The 17,028-nt window shown below is 42.5% G+C and overlaps 1 protein-coding gene across 19 annotated transcripts in view; it reads left to right on the top strand.

The window, feature by feature from the left end:
• The window catches only part of CADPS (calcium dependent secretion activator), a 476,583-nt gene that overhangs the window by 431,089 nt on the left and 28,466 nt on the right, over positions 1 to 17,028 (top strand). For all 19 annotated transcript variants that reach the window (XM_053898015.1, XM_053898017.1, XM_053898018.1 and 16 more), the window contains one exon: positions 6,083 to 6,190. In XM_053898015.1, the coding sequence (XP_053753990.1) occupies positions 6,083 to 6,190 (108 nt within the window). The remainder of the gene's footprint in view (positions 1 to 6,082; positions 6,191 to 17,028) is intronic.

Raw genomic sequence — 17,028 nt, 5'->3', positions numbered from 1 at the left:
ATCAATAATTATGCTTTGAATTTATATAATACTTCTCATCGAGGGACCTCAGACTCCTTCATGTAGAGAGTCTTTATAATGGAGAAGAGAAAAAACTCACACACAACCGCAGCCAGGAGAGGCGTTAAGTAATTTATTTTTCCAAGCCCCAAAGTATAAACTTTCAGTTCACAGGGAGCGAACTACTCAAATTCTCTGGGCCTATTTCTCCACCCTTAAAAGAGAGGTAATAATACCCAAGTCACAGGTTTGCTGTGCAGATTAAATGACACACATGTATGGAACTCTCAGCACTATACCTGGCACTCCCTAGACATTTCAGCAGCAGGAGCAGAGCCCCTGGGCAGGCGGATAAGGGGATGCTCGCACTGTATTGCACAGGGGAGCAGGGAGAGAGGATGAATTTGCTGACAGCAGTCCTGACCTGCACGGGTCTGCAACCCTAATAGAAATTGAAATTCTAGGCACCCAGCCTGAAGATCTGGTGTCTGTAGGCCTCCAAGTCAAGGGGCGATCTCCCCAGCGAGGTTTAAACAGGTGCCCAGCAGGCAAGCTCCAAATACCCAGAGAAACTTGACCTGGCAATCATCGCTATCACTGGAAGTTATTGGGGAGGTCAAATTATTTTGGGGAGGGGGTCCAAAAAGTCAAACATCAGTGATTTCATGTGGTTTCCATCTAATTCCTACAGACCAGGTTTAGATTTATTGTAAAACTAAGGGGGGGGGGGGGGAAGGGCTCTACATCTACACGAAAGGGAACAAAAGTGAATTAGCAGAATTTGCACCCTCTAGGGAGACAGAAGAAAATGATGCAACGTGTTCCAAACTGTGGTACATTTGCCACTGCTGATACATAATATAATAATAATTGCAATTGCAGCCAAGCCTCATAAAGCATTCCCTGTGTGCTAAGCACTGTTCTAAGGTAAGCACTTCAAATGTTTAAAGATGAGGAAACTGAGGCACAGAGATGGTAATTTGCTCAGGGTCCCACCGCTGGTAAGTGGCAGAGCTGAGATTTAAACCAGTCCCCTTAAACACTATGCCATCTGCAAGATGATTTTAGTTCGTGCATAGACTGACATCTTTATTGGGATAATTGAGTAATTATTTAAGGAATATTAGAAAAAAATGTGGTTAGCACATCAAACCCATGATTTCACCAATTGTTATGGCTCAGGACAAAGATACCCTTTAAAATCAAGTTGATTAACATCTATTTTTATAGCACATAATATCATAGCAAGAATATTGTGTTTTAGTAAATAAACAATGTTATGGAAAATAATAGCACAGGATACACAGGCGTACTGTCTGTGCATGTTTACATGTGGTAAATTACAGTAATCGTGTGCTTTTCCAAACAACCCTATGAGAGGGGAATGGGATCACCCTCCTTCACAGGTGAGGAAAGTGAGGCACAGGGAGGTTAAGAGCAAGTCCAGCATCACCTGCTAGTAAATCAGGGTGTGAGGGTTTAAGTGCCAGCAGTTTGACTCCGGAAAGCCTGCTAGCCCTGCCTTCCAGGAGTCCGTTGTGTGCATGTTTTTCCAACTCTGCCTTCAGTCGGGGCACGTGGGTAGCTTGAACTCAGCCAAGGAGGGAATAGTTACACCGTGGAGATTGGCAGGCGTAACCAGTCAAGGTTTCCTGTTTTGTTCCGTTGTTTCTGTCTTCTGTTTTGAAGAGCCAGTGTCCTGGCACACCGGGGACGATCACCTATTAAATCACGTGTCCTCACCCCAGAATGTGCAGCGTTAATACTTGGCAGTGTTTGGGGAGGGGGGTTGTCTTTTGTTTTTTTTAAGTAGAGATTTCAGGCCCCTTGTGTTCAGAGATTCTGCTTCAATAGTTCGAGTGGAGGGGGGGGAGGAGTGTGGAGCCTGGAAATCTCTTTCCAAAGAGCTGATCTGGGAGAGTGCAGGTTTGGGAACCAGTGGGCTAAACCCATGAGTCTGGACCTTGGCTACATATTGGAAACACCTGGGGGGCCCTTACGAGCATTAGCGCCAGGTTGCTTGCCAAATTAAAACAATTTCTGGAGTGAGGGGTCTTGGTGATAGTATTGCCCAAAGCTCCCCAGATCCTTCTCATTTGCAGCCAGGGTTAAGAACTCTGGGTGAAATCATCTTCTGAGGTGTTTCTGGCTCTGAAGTCTCCGAGTTCATCTGTGTTGCCCTGTGAGGTTTTTGGCACATGGTTTATTGGTTTAGTTCCTTGTAGGGACTAGTAGTTAGTTGCATTAGAGATTTGTCTCTTAATCATCTGCACTAATGGAGAGAAGTGCTGTTACCAGTCGTTCAAAACATTGTGTAATCCCCAAAGCATATCTCTTTGTCTTAGATGTAGTATTTGACCCTTCCAAATATACATGACAGATTTGCATTTCTTTAAAAATTTTTTTTTAACGTTTATTTATTTTTGAGACAGAGAGACAGAGCATGAACAGGGGAGGGGCAGAGAGAGAGGGAGACACAGAATCTGAAACAGGCCCTGGGCTCTGAGCTGTCAGCACAGAGCCGGACGCGGGGCTCGAACTCACGGACCGTGAGATCATGACCTGAGCCGAAGTCGGACGCTTAACCGACCAAGCCACCCAGGCGCCTCCAGATTTGCATTTCTAATTAGGGCTTGCTTAAGTTACTGAAAATTTGAATTTGTTTTCAAGCTCAGAAGTACCTGGTAGGGGCAAGCTATGATTAAAATGTCCTATTTTTCCTAAGCCACAGAGTGGCTTCTTCACAAATGATACCTTCCACAGGTGGAGGGAGTCAACTATACGGAGATTATTTGTTTGTTTCATACGTTTGCTAAAATCTCCATCCTCGGCCTGTCCAAGCCATATTTGAAATAAACAATGTACGATACTAAACACCATCATCTGAAGCTTTCCCCACTGTGTTTAGAAAGCAATATGGTATAGGGGCGCCTGGGTGGCTCAGTCAAGCGGCCTCATGGTTTGTGGGTTTGAGCCCCTCATCCAGCCCTGTGCTGACAGCTCAGAGCCAGGAGCCTGCTTCGGATTCTGTGTCTCCCTCTCTCTCTGCCCCTCCCCACACTCATGCTGTGTCTCTGTCTCTCAAAGGTGAATAAATGTTAAAAAAAAAAAAAAAAGAAAGAAAGAAAGGAAAGGAAAGCAATATGGTATAAAGCCTCATTTATCTAATAGCATCAGTCATTTAGCCAAGAATATTTTCCATGTACAACTGCAAGTTAGCTTATCTGTGAACAGTCTTTCTTTTAACCATTTTGGTTGGAAATCTACCTAGACTTCATTACACATCCTTCTCTGCCTGTGTAAACAGAAAACTGTACTTCAACCCTCCCTCAATGACAAAGGATCACCATTGTGACTGTCTTTCCCCCGTAGCCACGTAGTGACCTGCTACCCACAGGGCCTCCAGAGGTATAGAGGCGGCTTACCTCTGCCCTTGATAGTCCCAGACCCCAGTGGTTGCTGGGTCTACCTGTCTGGTGCTGCCGTTTGCTAAGGGCGTCAGGAAAAGTGACGACACTCTGTTATCAGCCCACCCATTTCAAACAGTAGCCCCTTCCTGGTCCACTGAAGGAAGGGAGACAAACTTGTTGGCTTTGGATGTAAAGCTGATGAGAAAGGAAGAAGGTGGTGAGTGGAGGCCTGGGGACTCTATCATAAGGAAACTGTATACATTGGCACACAGAGACTGTATCGTCTTTATTTTGATGTTGGTTTCTCTCAAGCCCTGTTTTTTTTCTTGGTTCCAAAGTAGATTCCAAAGGTAGGTAAGGCTATGAAGTGATACAATATTGTGGGGCAGGGTGGGGGAACAGAATCATAGTGGCTCATGTTTGTATATCAATTTATGGCTTTTATGGTATCTTGACCTACATTATTTTATAACAACCCTTGAAGGTAAGTAGGAGAGCTATTATTAATCCCATTTTACAGATGGTGTAACTAAGACCCAGAGAAATTTAAATGATGTTCACAAGTTCCAGTTGGTGGGGGAATATAATAAAAATCCAGGTAGTGTGACTAGAGAGCTCAAAAAAAAAAAAAAAAAAAAAAAGATGTGGGGAAGGGGCTTATTCATTCACGGGTTTGTTCATTCAGTATATATTTACTGAGCACCTACTCTGTGCCAGGCATCATTCTGTGTGCTGAGGATACAATAGAAAATAGATCAAATAAACCCCTATATTTGTGGAGTTATGTTCTAGTGAGAGCAAACAAGCAGATATATAGTAAATGTCAGCTACTGGTACACGTGATGAAGAAAAAGAAGGGTCAAAAGGTAGAGAACCATGCATGGAGCTTTTTAACTACCTAGGTAAGATAAACCACCCTGATTTTTTTTTTTTTTTTTGGTCAAAGTTTTTAAAACTTAAATGAAACGCCCTTTGATGACAGCAAATTTTGTGGAAAGAGAAGGAGTGGGTGAAAATAACCATTCTTATACGTTACTAACGTTGCCGGTTACTAACAGGGCTGCTGAATTGAGCTTTGAATCTTAGCTCTAAGGTGGCTGCATGAGTCCAGGAAAAGGCCATATCTGCCTCCAGGATCACCAGGGAAGAAATGGAAACAATACTAATAAGTTTCTCAAGTCCCCCAAGTGGGGGGGGGGGGTCCCCATCCCTACTGAGAATGCCCTTTGATGTGCGGCTGCCAAAGGGAGAGAAGGAGCCTAGCGAGGTGCCAGTTTAGAACTGATATGTATCACTTACATCTCATTGGAGAACCTCTATTGTTTCATATCATAAAACTGCAACAATTATAGGACCATCACGGAACCTGCTCAATCCATTCACTGAAAATTGCTTGAAAGTGTAACAGTTGACTACTGTGGCTTTGGATTGTCCTCATTGTTTTTCAAATTAATACCTTGTCATTGTTCCAGCAGGTGTTAAGAAATGTTACTAGCATCCCAGGGGCCAAGCATTGGCCCTTTCCTTGATAATTGTTTGCTTTGTATCATGAAAAAAAAAAAAAAAATACAGTCCTACTGTTTCCAAACCTTCCTCATTTTCACCCTGGAAATTACACAGAAGTGTTAACTAACTTCAATTTGCAGTGGCTGACAGTCCCGTCTTGTAGAGAAATGATACTTTGTGATCTAAGGTAAATCACAGTAATGAAAACTAATCTTGTTTAGTTATTAGCAAACATACATGTCTACTGTGGAAATTTAAGCGGTTTGTTGCAGCTCTCCTGATGACCCATATTACATTGTTTTAATAGGTTTCTTTGGACGTATCTTTGATTGCGACATCTCAAGCAGTGTGCACCCCGAGCCTCTCTTTTTTTTTTTTATTAGTATTTTCTCACAATAAATTATTTCTTAACTCTGGATGAACCACCTGCTTACCTTTCCAGAAAATCTAATTTATTTAAAAATCATGTCCTTCGTCCTCCTCCTCAATTCCCGCTTTTTAAAATTTGGGGGCCATAAGGCTGCGCTGGGAAGCAAAGACAGATAAGAGGTTGAATGTCTCCTCTGAGTAAACTGATTAGGAAATATTCACTACATACTCAGGTTAAAGTGTTCCTCCCCACCCACCCACCCACCCAAAAAAAAATGTGGCTTCAGTAGGAGGAGATGTACGCTAAAATATAATTTCTTTACTTAGCATTTTCTCCATTTTTTAAAGAAGAAAAAAAGATCGAGGAAGGCTGTCACCTTTCCAATGTTATATTAAGGACAGACAGTGGAAGACAGAGTCTGTTTGGGTATTCTTAAATGGGGATTTCAATCCAAAGAAAAGCCAGAGGATGTCTCTGGGTTATCCAGTGATGATTTATCTGTTATAGTATCTATAGCAGAAAAAGAAATTAATAGCTTAAAAAATAACTGTAAAACCGTGTAATCCCAGCTCCCTTTCTTAGCCAGGTTTGATTCCTGGAAAGAGCAGGAGGCTCAAATATCAGTTCTTAGCAGTCCAGGCTGTGGATAGCTCTACAGTATATTATGAATAGCTTCAAATTCCAGCACAGGCGGTGTGGGGTGGGGTAGGGTGGGGTGGGGAGACTGAAATGCATGAGTCACCGAGGAAGTCACTGTCTGAAAATTCCATTTTCATGTTTTCCTGTTTCTTTGCAGAAACCCGGGATGGACGTGGCCGACGCCTATGTGACTTTCGTCCGTCACTCTCAGGATGTCCTCCGTGATAAGGTCAATGAGGAGATGTATATAGAAAGGTTATTTGATGTAAGTAAATGCCTTCTCCTCCTTGAAGACCAAGGAGGAGACCCTCCAAAATGTGACAAAATAAGAGACAGGAGGATAAGTCACATTTTGAGAAAATGGATTGGTCCTGATTCGAGCAGTGTCTTTTCCTTTCCCTCTGCCTTAGGCTCTTATCTGTCGTGTGTCTGTTCCGAACCCACTCTGGCGTGGCCGTGTCTCAGTCCCAATCTGTGTGATACGTAGGACGACGCACAGCCTCTCTCAGCAAGCAGCCTCGTTTCTGCACGAAGCTTGTGAGGCAGCTTTTCTGTAACTGGCAGAGACCTTTCTTGGTCATGGTCCTCCTCGCAATCTGGCCTTGCTTTAGGGATGTGTTGTCGTCGGGGAGGCTGACACCGGCTCCCTCTCCTGGGGGTGGTGCCTCCCTGACCCCAGCCGTGGCTTGCAGATGTACAGTACGGTGCATTGTTACCCTTCCAAGAGAGCTCCGTTTCTGGAAGCCTGGAAATGCTTCGTTAGCCCTGGCTTTGGGCAAACTCTTGTGCTAGACTTGTTCAGCCAGTGTGGTTTTAAACCGGGGCGCCCCCTGCCCACCCACCCACTTGAAAACTCGGGAGAAGAAGCGACTATACAAAGAGCAGGTATATCAGGCTGCCCGACCCAGACCGAACTGGAGAAAATGCAGATTTCTGAGGATTAATAGCTATCAAGCAGTCTTATTTCCATTGTGACTACATCTGCACTTCCAAAGCAAGCCACTGAGGCAAAAAGAAGGGGGGGGGGAAAAAGGAATCTGCTTTGGTCTCAAACTGCCTGCCTCTTTCAGGCCAAAGCAGATGGGGCTGCCTAATTTAGCCAGATATTTTGCTTCAAGTTTCCACTGAATTTGCCAGTGTAGACCCGGCCAGAGTGCATGGAAGCTGACGTACTTGTCTCCGTGTGGCTCTAATTGTGCAGCCTACTTCTGTCTCGTGAAGCGTGAGCTCCTTCTGTCCAGGTTTTCGTATATTTTTAGTGCCAGCCCGAACATTAATGTTTTGGTCTACTATGGAATCCGTGTTTCTATATTTTTTCTGTGATTGTGTTCAGCAATTTACATTGAGTTTGTGCGTGTGTGTGCGCGCGTGTTTTTGTTCCATAGCTAAGTGAGCTCATTGTTGGCAGTGCTCAGGATTCTCCAGCTTCTGACTTTTATATGCTTTGTCTTCCAGCTCATTTGCTTTCCTCGTGTGTTGAAAAGGCTCCTTCCTTTTTTTCTTTTCCAATCATCCCCTCTCTGTGCTCAATATCGCTCTTTCCTCTGCATCACCTTTCCTCGAGAAAACCTTTCTTACTTTTTAATTCCCACCCGTCCTCTCTCTCAGATTAAAATGGAACTTATCTCTCATGTCAAATGTTTTATCACATTATATCAAGTGGCATGAATTAGAATCAAATAATCTTCCTGTGTACATCTTCTAGCATGACCCACATCCACTGAGAATGCCTCATACATACATAAAACTCACCAGCGGGTTCTCTCCCTTCTCTGCATGTGTGCCTTTACGAAAGTACTGAGCCTAGAATGCCCAGGGCACAATCACCCATCCAATAGGCATTGAAAACAGAGACAGGCAGCAGCCTCAGATGGCAGTTAGGAGTGCGGACAGTCTGCCCATCTCCACCGAATTAAATTCCAAACCGCAAATTTTCAAGAAGCCTGTGGATTGTTCTTTTCAATGCCTAGGTTGCCTTTTTTGTTTTGTTTTGTTTTCCTTTGATCAGTATCTTCTGATTCTCAGTTTTGTGTGGCCCTCGCGTGCGTGTGCGTGTGCGTTCCTGTGCGAGCGTGTGTGCGAATAACCTTGTGCTCTCTAACACTTTAAAACATCTCGTACTGAATTTGATGTTTGATCTGCAGCTTAGCCTGTCGCTTCCTCACAGATAAGCCACCTCTTCTTTTTTTTTTTTTTTTATTAAAATGACAAGGGGCACAAAAAATTTTAAGGTAGCCTTGTTGAAGGCAACAAGACAAATTGTCCTTTTCTGTGGCTTTTTTTTTTTTTTTTTTAAGGAAAGTGCAACTGAATTGTTATTCGAAAATAAGAGTGGAGCCTTGGCTAACACAGATGGTAAAGCTAGACTTGTCCGGCCATTGTAGAACACAGTCAAATTCAAGCCCTCTGGCTTTTAGTGTGAATTAATAATGAAAAGACACATTTACTAAGAATATGCTGCTCAGAAAGTAAATTATGCTTAGGGTCATTCAAAAACTCGCAAGTATTTGTAGCCCCTTGTCGAATTACACTGATGACGGTGTAAGACAGCCTCCTTAATTCTGTGAGAATCCTCACAATTTAGTCTCATAGTGTGCTAATCGTGTTTCCTGAGGGAGTCTTAGTTTCACTCCCCAGAGTACCTGATTTTAAAGACTTCACCATTACAATCATTCGCTGAACCTCACTCCCACCCCTGTGGGAAAAAATTTTTTTTCAATAGCTTATTTGGAGCTAATAAATCTCTTGCCTTTTACTTTCTTACTTTCCAAATAACCTGCTCCCCTAATTTACAGAATATCGGTGCTAAGCAACCTAACTGATGTAGTGCAAAAAAAGTTATTGAATCTGTCATGGATTTAAAACAGTTGTCATTTGAAAAACCCAGAGCTTCTCAAAAAGCTTCATTACCATGCAGTCTTGGTAATTTAATTCAGTACTTACTGTTTTTCTATAATCTAGCAGCAAAACATCAGATTACCAACATGTTTGATTATTTTCGGCTTCTGTTTCCTCAAGCATGGTGTTTATGTCTTTGCATATACGCTCTGCAAGGCTCTCGTGTCCACTGAGCTAAACAAGGGGAAGCAAATGTTAAGGCAGAAGGTCTCTGAAACCGACCACCCTCAATTTCTTGCCACAGTGAACTTGTTCTTTAAACTCTGTTCCTTACTGATGGTGGTCCTGGGGCAGGTTTCTAAACAATTGGCAGAAATCTATGGAGAAAAACTTGTTGATCTGAGAGGTTGCTCTTCCAAATTGTTGCATTTTGATAAATGGCAGAAATGAATAATAGAAAATTAGCATTTTGAACGAGGAAAAAAATATAGATCTCTGAGATTGTTTGCTGTTTGGGGGTTGTTGATTCTGACTGTGGTGTCATTCTCTGGTTTTTAGTTCCTGCTGGCATCTGTCATTCAGAGGCATGTCTCAGAGCTCCTGTTGTGCTTTCAGCTGTGTTTCAAAGTCTCAGTTTTATTTACCTGAAAAGTTCTTTAAGTTCTTGCTATTTAGTTTTGTGACGCGGTTTTTTTGTTGTTGTTTTGATTTTTTGGTTTTGCCTTTATGAATGTGCCTTGTAGAAAAGGCTGGATGGCATTAGTGTGTGTTTGCATCTGAGAATATTTGGACTAATAGTGGGTCATTTAATGAGTGCATCTTCCGTTTTAACCGGGCTCCCTCTGATCTAGCTTTCTCTCTGCCTTGTCATTGTACTTTTGGCTGGAATTGGGTGCTTGTGGGAGATTATCGGCATAGCATTTGGGGCTCTATATTTAATGTTCTGCATTTTTATCTATTTTATTATGTAACTTAAGAACAGTGTTCCAAATTCTTCTTCACCAACATTTTTTTTAAACAGGCATTCTCTAGGCTTATTGAAGCGATACATCAGACATAACGTTGCCTAACCAGGTTTTCTAATGCAGTGAAAGTTTCCCTGTTTATTAGTAATTGATTTGCACTGTCCAGATTCTGTTAAATACTATCAACTTTTTTAGTCATGCACCTAAGAAAAAAACTAACCCGTCCAAAATTAAGTACTGTTTGGGGCGTCGGGGTGGCTCAGTCAGTTAGGCGTCTGACTCCAGCTCAGGTCATGATCTCACGGCTCATGGGTTCGAGCCCCGCATCGGGCTCTGCGCTGACAGCTCAGAGCCTGGAGCCTGCTTCAGATTTTGTGTCTCCTCTCTCTCTCTGCCCCTCCCCTGCTCACACTCTGTCTCTCTTTCTCAAAAATAAATAAGCTTTAAGAAATTAAAACAAAAAGCAAATCAAGGACTGATTGGAAAAGAATCCTCATGCAGCCTCCCATACTATTTCAGATGTACAACTATACATTTCATCTGCATTTTTGTAATTTTCCTAAAAGTAGGACATATGATTTTAAACTGGTTTCAGTTGCTGCAAAATAACAGTTTAAAATATTTCAAAACAAAAGATTGGGCGATTTAAAGCAAGAGAATATTCCAATACCTAAAACAGCAATGAATTTAAATTATATTAAAGATGCTGAATTTTTAAAGGAGAATCAGATTGCTGTCAGACTCCAATGGAAGCTTGGCCTCCTGGAAAATTATTGCTGACTTTTAAAGAAAATATAAAACATAGATACGAAATAATCTCCATATTCCTAAAGCAGCTGCTGAGGAGAAATGCACAAACCCAAGAAATAGCTTGAAGACAGTGATTTAAAGCTTGAGTGTCCATAAATCATGCAGATGGCTCCCCCCACACCCCCCCACTTGGGTGATTAATTCAATATCTTCCCCCAAAACAAAAACATGCTTTTTGAAATTAGAGATCAGATCATCAGGAGAAGCACCTAAGATTTCAAGGTCTAAACAAAAATTAATTTATTTTCTTTCCTCCTTGTACTTCTTGAAGACACAGACTGAGAAGAAAATCGGGATTAAAAGAGATGTGCTTAGGGTGAATTCATCTGCTTAAACCTCACAGGCTCGGAGATGAGTGATTAAAAAACCATCTCGAACTTGGAAGGCATCCACGTTGGTGGTAATGCCCGATCCGCACTGGCGTTCCTCAGGCCCCCCGTGCCGTTGTGAACCAGGCCCAGCGAACATTTGACTGGGGATGATACATGGATTATATAGGTCAATTATACACTTAATCTGCCTTCTGGAGGATTAAGTATTTGCAGATTGACTCTGCTTTTGGCTTCTCTCTGGCAGTTATCAGATCAGGAAAGGGCCCCTTACCAAACCCGCCTCGTGAGCACTTAATCAGACAGTGCGGTCAGGATCGGATGGGGCCGCTGCTCTGTGCTCTTTGCCTTTGCACAGATTTGCTGTTCCATTATCAAATTGGATATTTGTCTACTTTCTGTGTCAGCACAATAATTGAGTGTGAATATTTCCCATTAAAGGGGTAATTTGCAAAATGAAACCTTTGCCTATTAAAACGCATTTGCTATATTTACATAGGAAACCACAGATAACCCTATTTCAATAACCTTATTAAATTACACAAGCACTATGTTTGTGAACAGATATCAATCCAACTAGGAGTCATCCTGCTCGAGGAAGTAAGGGCTGAATAGACTCTAAGGAAGCATTATGTTATTCTGTTAGGTATGTAAGGTGTATCACCGGCTGTCCAGGTGAGGGAAACGTACTTCCAAAGGTACAGCGTGGGGAGCGGCAAGGCATATGGCATCTGGGCACTGAGATAGTGGGTTCTCTCCTCCACAAGCAGTAAGCAGGTTTGACTGCCCCGAATAAGAGCTACGGTGTAGTGATCATGGGCCGTGATGCGGAGCCTTCAGACTTCACCCCTGATCCTCACAAGCTGGGTGACCTTCAGTAAGGCATTTAATCTCTCAGAGCTCCAGCCGATTCATCTATGTAACAGAGATGAAAGTAAGCAGAACCTTCTCGCGGAGTTGTTATGGGGGTGAAATGCCGTGTACAGCTGCAAGCGTCGGGCCCTGGGCGAGCATTTGGTAAGTGTTAGCCGCCACCACCACCATCATCGTCACGTCCACATTGCCATTGTCATCACTGAAATGGAACCGCTTTTCCCAGATCTCTTCTTGTCTTGTCGAATGACACTCCGTATCTGTCGAAAGATGTTAACCCCAAACTTGCTTAGAATTGCTTGATATACAGCAGCCCGGTACCATTCTACTTTGGGTAAACATAGTGCTGAAACCGGCAGAACAACGGAAGTCGGGACTGGGGCTTTGAAGTGAGCCAGGCAGGAGTAGGAATCCTGGTTTTGCCGTGGCTGAGCTAGCTTCAGGTGACTTTGTTAGCTGCTTTGGGCCTCAGTTTCCCCATCTGTAACGAAACTGACTTCTTACAGTAGTTGTGAGGACAAAATAACGTAATGGCTATGGACTGGCCTAGTCAGACATTCAAGAAGCCTTTTATCATCAGCATTATCATCTGATAGAATTCTTGGTTCTTTTAAGTGATTTTAAAATGACTGAGCCCTACCCCCTAAACAAAACCATACTGCGTTGGCATATTAATCAGATTTGACCTTCTGAACATGAAGAGTTTTTTTTTTAGAGCATGGAGGAATGACTAATCCCTTTTATTGTTACAGATGCAATAAATGTGCATCGGAGACTTTTAGAAAATACAGCTAAGCAAAAATAAGAAAACGCTGTGTCCCCCGCACCCAGAGATCATTACTTGAGTGTTTATTCTTTGGGATCTTTTTCGAGGTGCTTATATACATTATGGTTTTGTTGTTGTTGTTTTTTTAACAAAATAAGTAGGCAAAAATTGCTCTATAAATGTTCTTCTAATGCACTGTACATATTCAGAATCCCCCTCCTGTCCCCAAAATATTCTTGACATCTGGTTTGTGCAAACCAGGATCGGATACAGGGCTGCATATCACATCTGGTGGTGATGCACTTTAAACTCCTTCTTATCCGCACTGGCCCTTTTCTCGTGGCCCTGACTTGTTAAAGGGACCGCCCTGCCAATTGTTCTGCAGACTGGAGGAGTTTATTACTAGCTAAACATAGAACTGATTTAAGGAGGAAAAAAAAAATCTAGCTGAATTCAACCAAGTATTTCTTTTAGACATAAATTAGTATCTCAGCATATTTCAACCAAGGATTTTTAAAGCTGTTCTTTGTATAAGGAGAATTTTTGAAGCCGGTTCTGAAAAACAAAAACAAAAGCAGTTAAACAGCAAGAAATCGTCAGAGGCCCGGATGCAAGTTGGCTATGTGAGGAGCTACAGGGATTTTATTTGATGTATGAAGGCAGAGATACGTGAGCGGGGTGGTAAATCCAGGGTCCATGGTCCAGTATTTTTTGTGTCCCTGTGACTTCTTCGGTGTAATCCTGGACCACTAACTGACATGCGTGCCTCCAGACCCTGAGGAAGGTTCCTTCGTTAATTCTGCTAGGATTTTCCCTGAGGTTATCAATCTGAAATTAAGCCATCCAAATCAGTCAGAGGCTGAGCTTTCAATACTCTTCAGATCAAATTTTAATTGAACTGTGGCCTTGTCCTTGTCATCCTCAATTATGAGGCTAAAGAGCATATAGTCCAGTCTATAAGGACATCCTTTAGAATCTGTGTGATGATATATATATTGAAAAGAAAAACAAATCTGAAATGTACTAGGAAAAGCAGTCAGGAAAGGAGAAACAATTGTTTTTTTTTTCCACCTGATTTTGAACCCCGAAATAAATTCTTCACAATGCAGCCTTGTCCTGAGCCTTACAGCAGAGCTACAGAGGAGAGTCCCTTCCCACGAAGATTATGGAAACTGGACACAGAGTCAGAGAGAAATGAGGAGTAGAGGGCCTATTCCTCTCACCTTGATTTGCAACATTATTATAATTACCATCCGCGCGCGCGTGCGCGTGCACACACACACACACACACACACACACACACACACACAAACGATCAGGATTTGAGATCGTGGACGTGAACCTCAGACCCAAGAGCCTCCCAGTGGGAACTCTAGAACACTCCAAGTTCATCTTCATGACTTTACTCCTCCAGTGCCCCTCAAAGTGCCCCAATGTCTTCTAGATTTTCCTACTTCCCACTATCCAAATGTGCCTCTGACAGATTTGCTATTTCTTCCTCTGTTCTGGTAAAGAGTTAGTGCTCCCTTTGTTGGGATATTTGCAATTTTAACAAACTATTTAGCCAAAAGAAGAAGGCACTAACACTAGAAATTTTAACCTTTGAGACGACAGGAAGCAAGCTCTATTAGGGTGGAAGGGGGTGGACAGAAGAATGTTTTGAGGGCTCTGATTTCCTCTTGCCATGACTCTCCTATTCAAGTATGAATCGTCTCTTGCCGCATGGCCTTCAGCATAACAAGTAAATGATAACAATTAATTATTTTTCTTTTGGAGTCTTAGATATAGAAACACATTTCCATTCCACATGTACATAGGAATGCGTCTCGCCATGCCTGGGTGGAGGGTTTCAGCGGTCCTGCATGCAGAAAAGATAAAGGGGCATTAATAGATTTGGATTATTTGGATTAATTGTGTCAAATGGATTATTACTATCCAAAAGTAATTGCTTATGCTTTTGTTAGCATCATTCTTACAGATTTATATTTCAGTGCAGGTCTTCAAGGAGTTCTTTTCTAATCTAGCTGCTTCCTGAAGCCATTCATAGAAATAGGTCTCATTTACTTTTCGGCAAACCTTACATAAAACCAGTCTTGAATTTTCCCTGGAGCTTGTGTTCAGGGAAGAGTTTTGCTAAGTGTCTTTATCAGAACAGCTTTCTGTGTTCCAGGAGACATTTGGTGAATACAGTTAATTTGTTTTCTTTTCCAGAGAAGAATGTTCCCATAATCATTCTAAGAAGCCAGGCTGATTGCTCTGTTATATTAAGGTCATGGATCCTTGCTAACATGACCCACACAATACTTTTGTGTCTTAGAAACGGGGCTTTTTTTTTCTTATGGCAGACTTATGGCATGGAGGCAGTAAGCGACAGACTCTTACACACACCACACATGTGCACGCATGCGGGCACACACACACACACACACACACACACAAACACACAGAGTAGCCAAGGCACATTTTGTGGAACAAATATTATCACACTGCGTTGTAAGATACGAGATGTACTAAATCCTTAAATACTTCCCATTAATTAGCCAACGATTTTTCTCCCTGCCGGGTTCTGAAAAGGCTACTATCAAAAGATTTCACTGTCTCTTTATACCCAGAGTCCTAGTCACTTGCTGTAATACTTTTTTTTAATGAATGAATTTAAAATGTCCTCTAGTGCTGTTCATGGACCCTCCGTCAACGTTAGCCTCACCTGCGAGTTTGTAAGAGGTGCAGAATCGCAGTCGTAACCCCAGCCCAGATGAATCTGAATCTGCATTTTAGCAAGATCCTCTGTTGATTCAAATGCACATTAAAGTTTGAGAAGTACTGGGGAAGATCAGTGACTTCCTACCTTATTTTCTCACAACTCACAGTAAGAAACATTTCAGCCCATACCTGAACACACAGAGAGAGAGAACAAAAGTTCATGCAACAATATTGACCCTCTATGTGATACAGTGTGATATTTTCTATTCCATCTTTCAGAATGGGTGGTGGGAACCAATAAACCGATTTTATCACATACTAATAGGTCACAACCCTCAGTTTTAGAAACATACCTGGAACCAAGTTGTCCCCCGTGGCACGAGTGGCACTGGGAGGCAAGTGACTGTATGTTGCTAGATGCTAGTCTGTCTCCTGAGGAATGTTGAGCAACATCCCAGCTTCCACCCACTAGATGCCAGTAGCAACCCCCTCTCAGTTGTAGTGACCAAAAATGTCTCCAGACATGGCCAAATGTGTCCTTGCGGGGAGTGGGGAAGGGAATCACCCCCGTTTGAGAGCCACCGATCTGGACGAACCAGAAAAGGAGTTGGTGCGCAGCGCGTGCAGGGAGCCCTTGCTTTCTCTATGTCAGATGTCCCCCAGCCGCCGCCACCACATACACGGTGAATATGTTATAGTAACAACAACCAAGAGTCCATTTGTCAACCCCGGGAGTTTGCTTGGGAGTTGTGCCAGTCCCAGAAGTAGATTATGTTTGGGGGGCTTCATGCATCTACAGAAAAAGCTGTGAGCCATCTACAACTCCTCACCCTCCTACTGTCTCCCCCAGAATAGTCCACTCAGAGCTGGCAGAAGGATCTGGAGCAGTGTGTTAGATCAGCAGTACAGATTCCTGCTTTGGCCTCCCTAATTGCTTTTCTTCTTATAATTCCACCCAGACCTTGGTTTAAAAAAAAAAAAAAAAAAAGTCATTGCTTCTACCAGGTGGCTACAAGTTATCTCTGTGTGTCCAAAAACCTGAAAAGAAGGCTCAACTTGAATACTTCATTCATTCCAAATTCCCAGTTGAGAAGAGAACAGTTAATAGCCTCTTGTTCTTCTCTTAAACTCTTGCCAAGTGAATAAAAATCCAGTTAATAGAGTCTAGTGATTCGCCTCCTTTGTGAATATCCCCGTATCAGAAGGCTTACAACGCCAATATCACTTGCTATGTTGGGTTCCCTTGACTGCATTTGGCAAAAGTTTTTACTCCAACCATCCATACATACTGGTACAACTCCAGTTACACCAACAATCCTCCAGGGCTTGCCAGGGTGAGAGGATGAGGGTGTTGTTAATTCCCGGACCTGTATGCCAACCAGGATATAAAAGCCCCTCTCATTTTTGGTGTAAAAAGAATTTTTTTTAAGAACAAGTAATATGTAGGGGTTCCTGGGTGGCTCAGTCCGTTAAGCGCCTGACTTCGGCTTGGGTCATGATCTCACAGTTCATCGGTTTGAGCCCTGCGTCGGGCTCTGTGCTGACAGCTCAGAGCCTGGAGCCTGCTTCAAATTATCTCTCCCTCTCTCTGCCCCTTCCCTGCTCAAAAATAAATAAATGTTAAAAAAAAATTTTTTTTAATGTAAAGGTAAGTTTTTTAATGAATGAGTTTTTTTAATGAATGAGTTTTTTAATGAAATTCTCTAAATCACTTTTTAAGGAAGATAATTATCACTCCTTTTTGCCCACAAAATTCATTATTTGGTCTAGGAAACTATCCTATGAAATAAAAAAAAAATCCAGTTATTAGGTACCCCAC

This window comes from Panthera pardus, unplaced genomic scaffold (assembly GCF_024362965.1).
Source record: "Panthera pardus isolate Hobbes unplaced genomic scaffold, ASM2436296v1 HiC_scaffold_8, whole genome shotgun sequence".
NCBI lineage: Eukaryota > Metazoa > Chordata > Mammalia > Carnivora > Felidae > Panthera > Panthera pardus.
The sequence above is the reverse complement of the archived record's forward strand: the minus strand, read 5'-3'. Positions and strand labels throughout refer to the sequence as shown.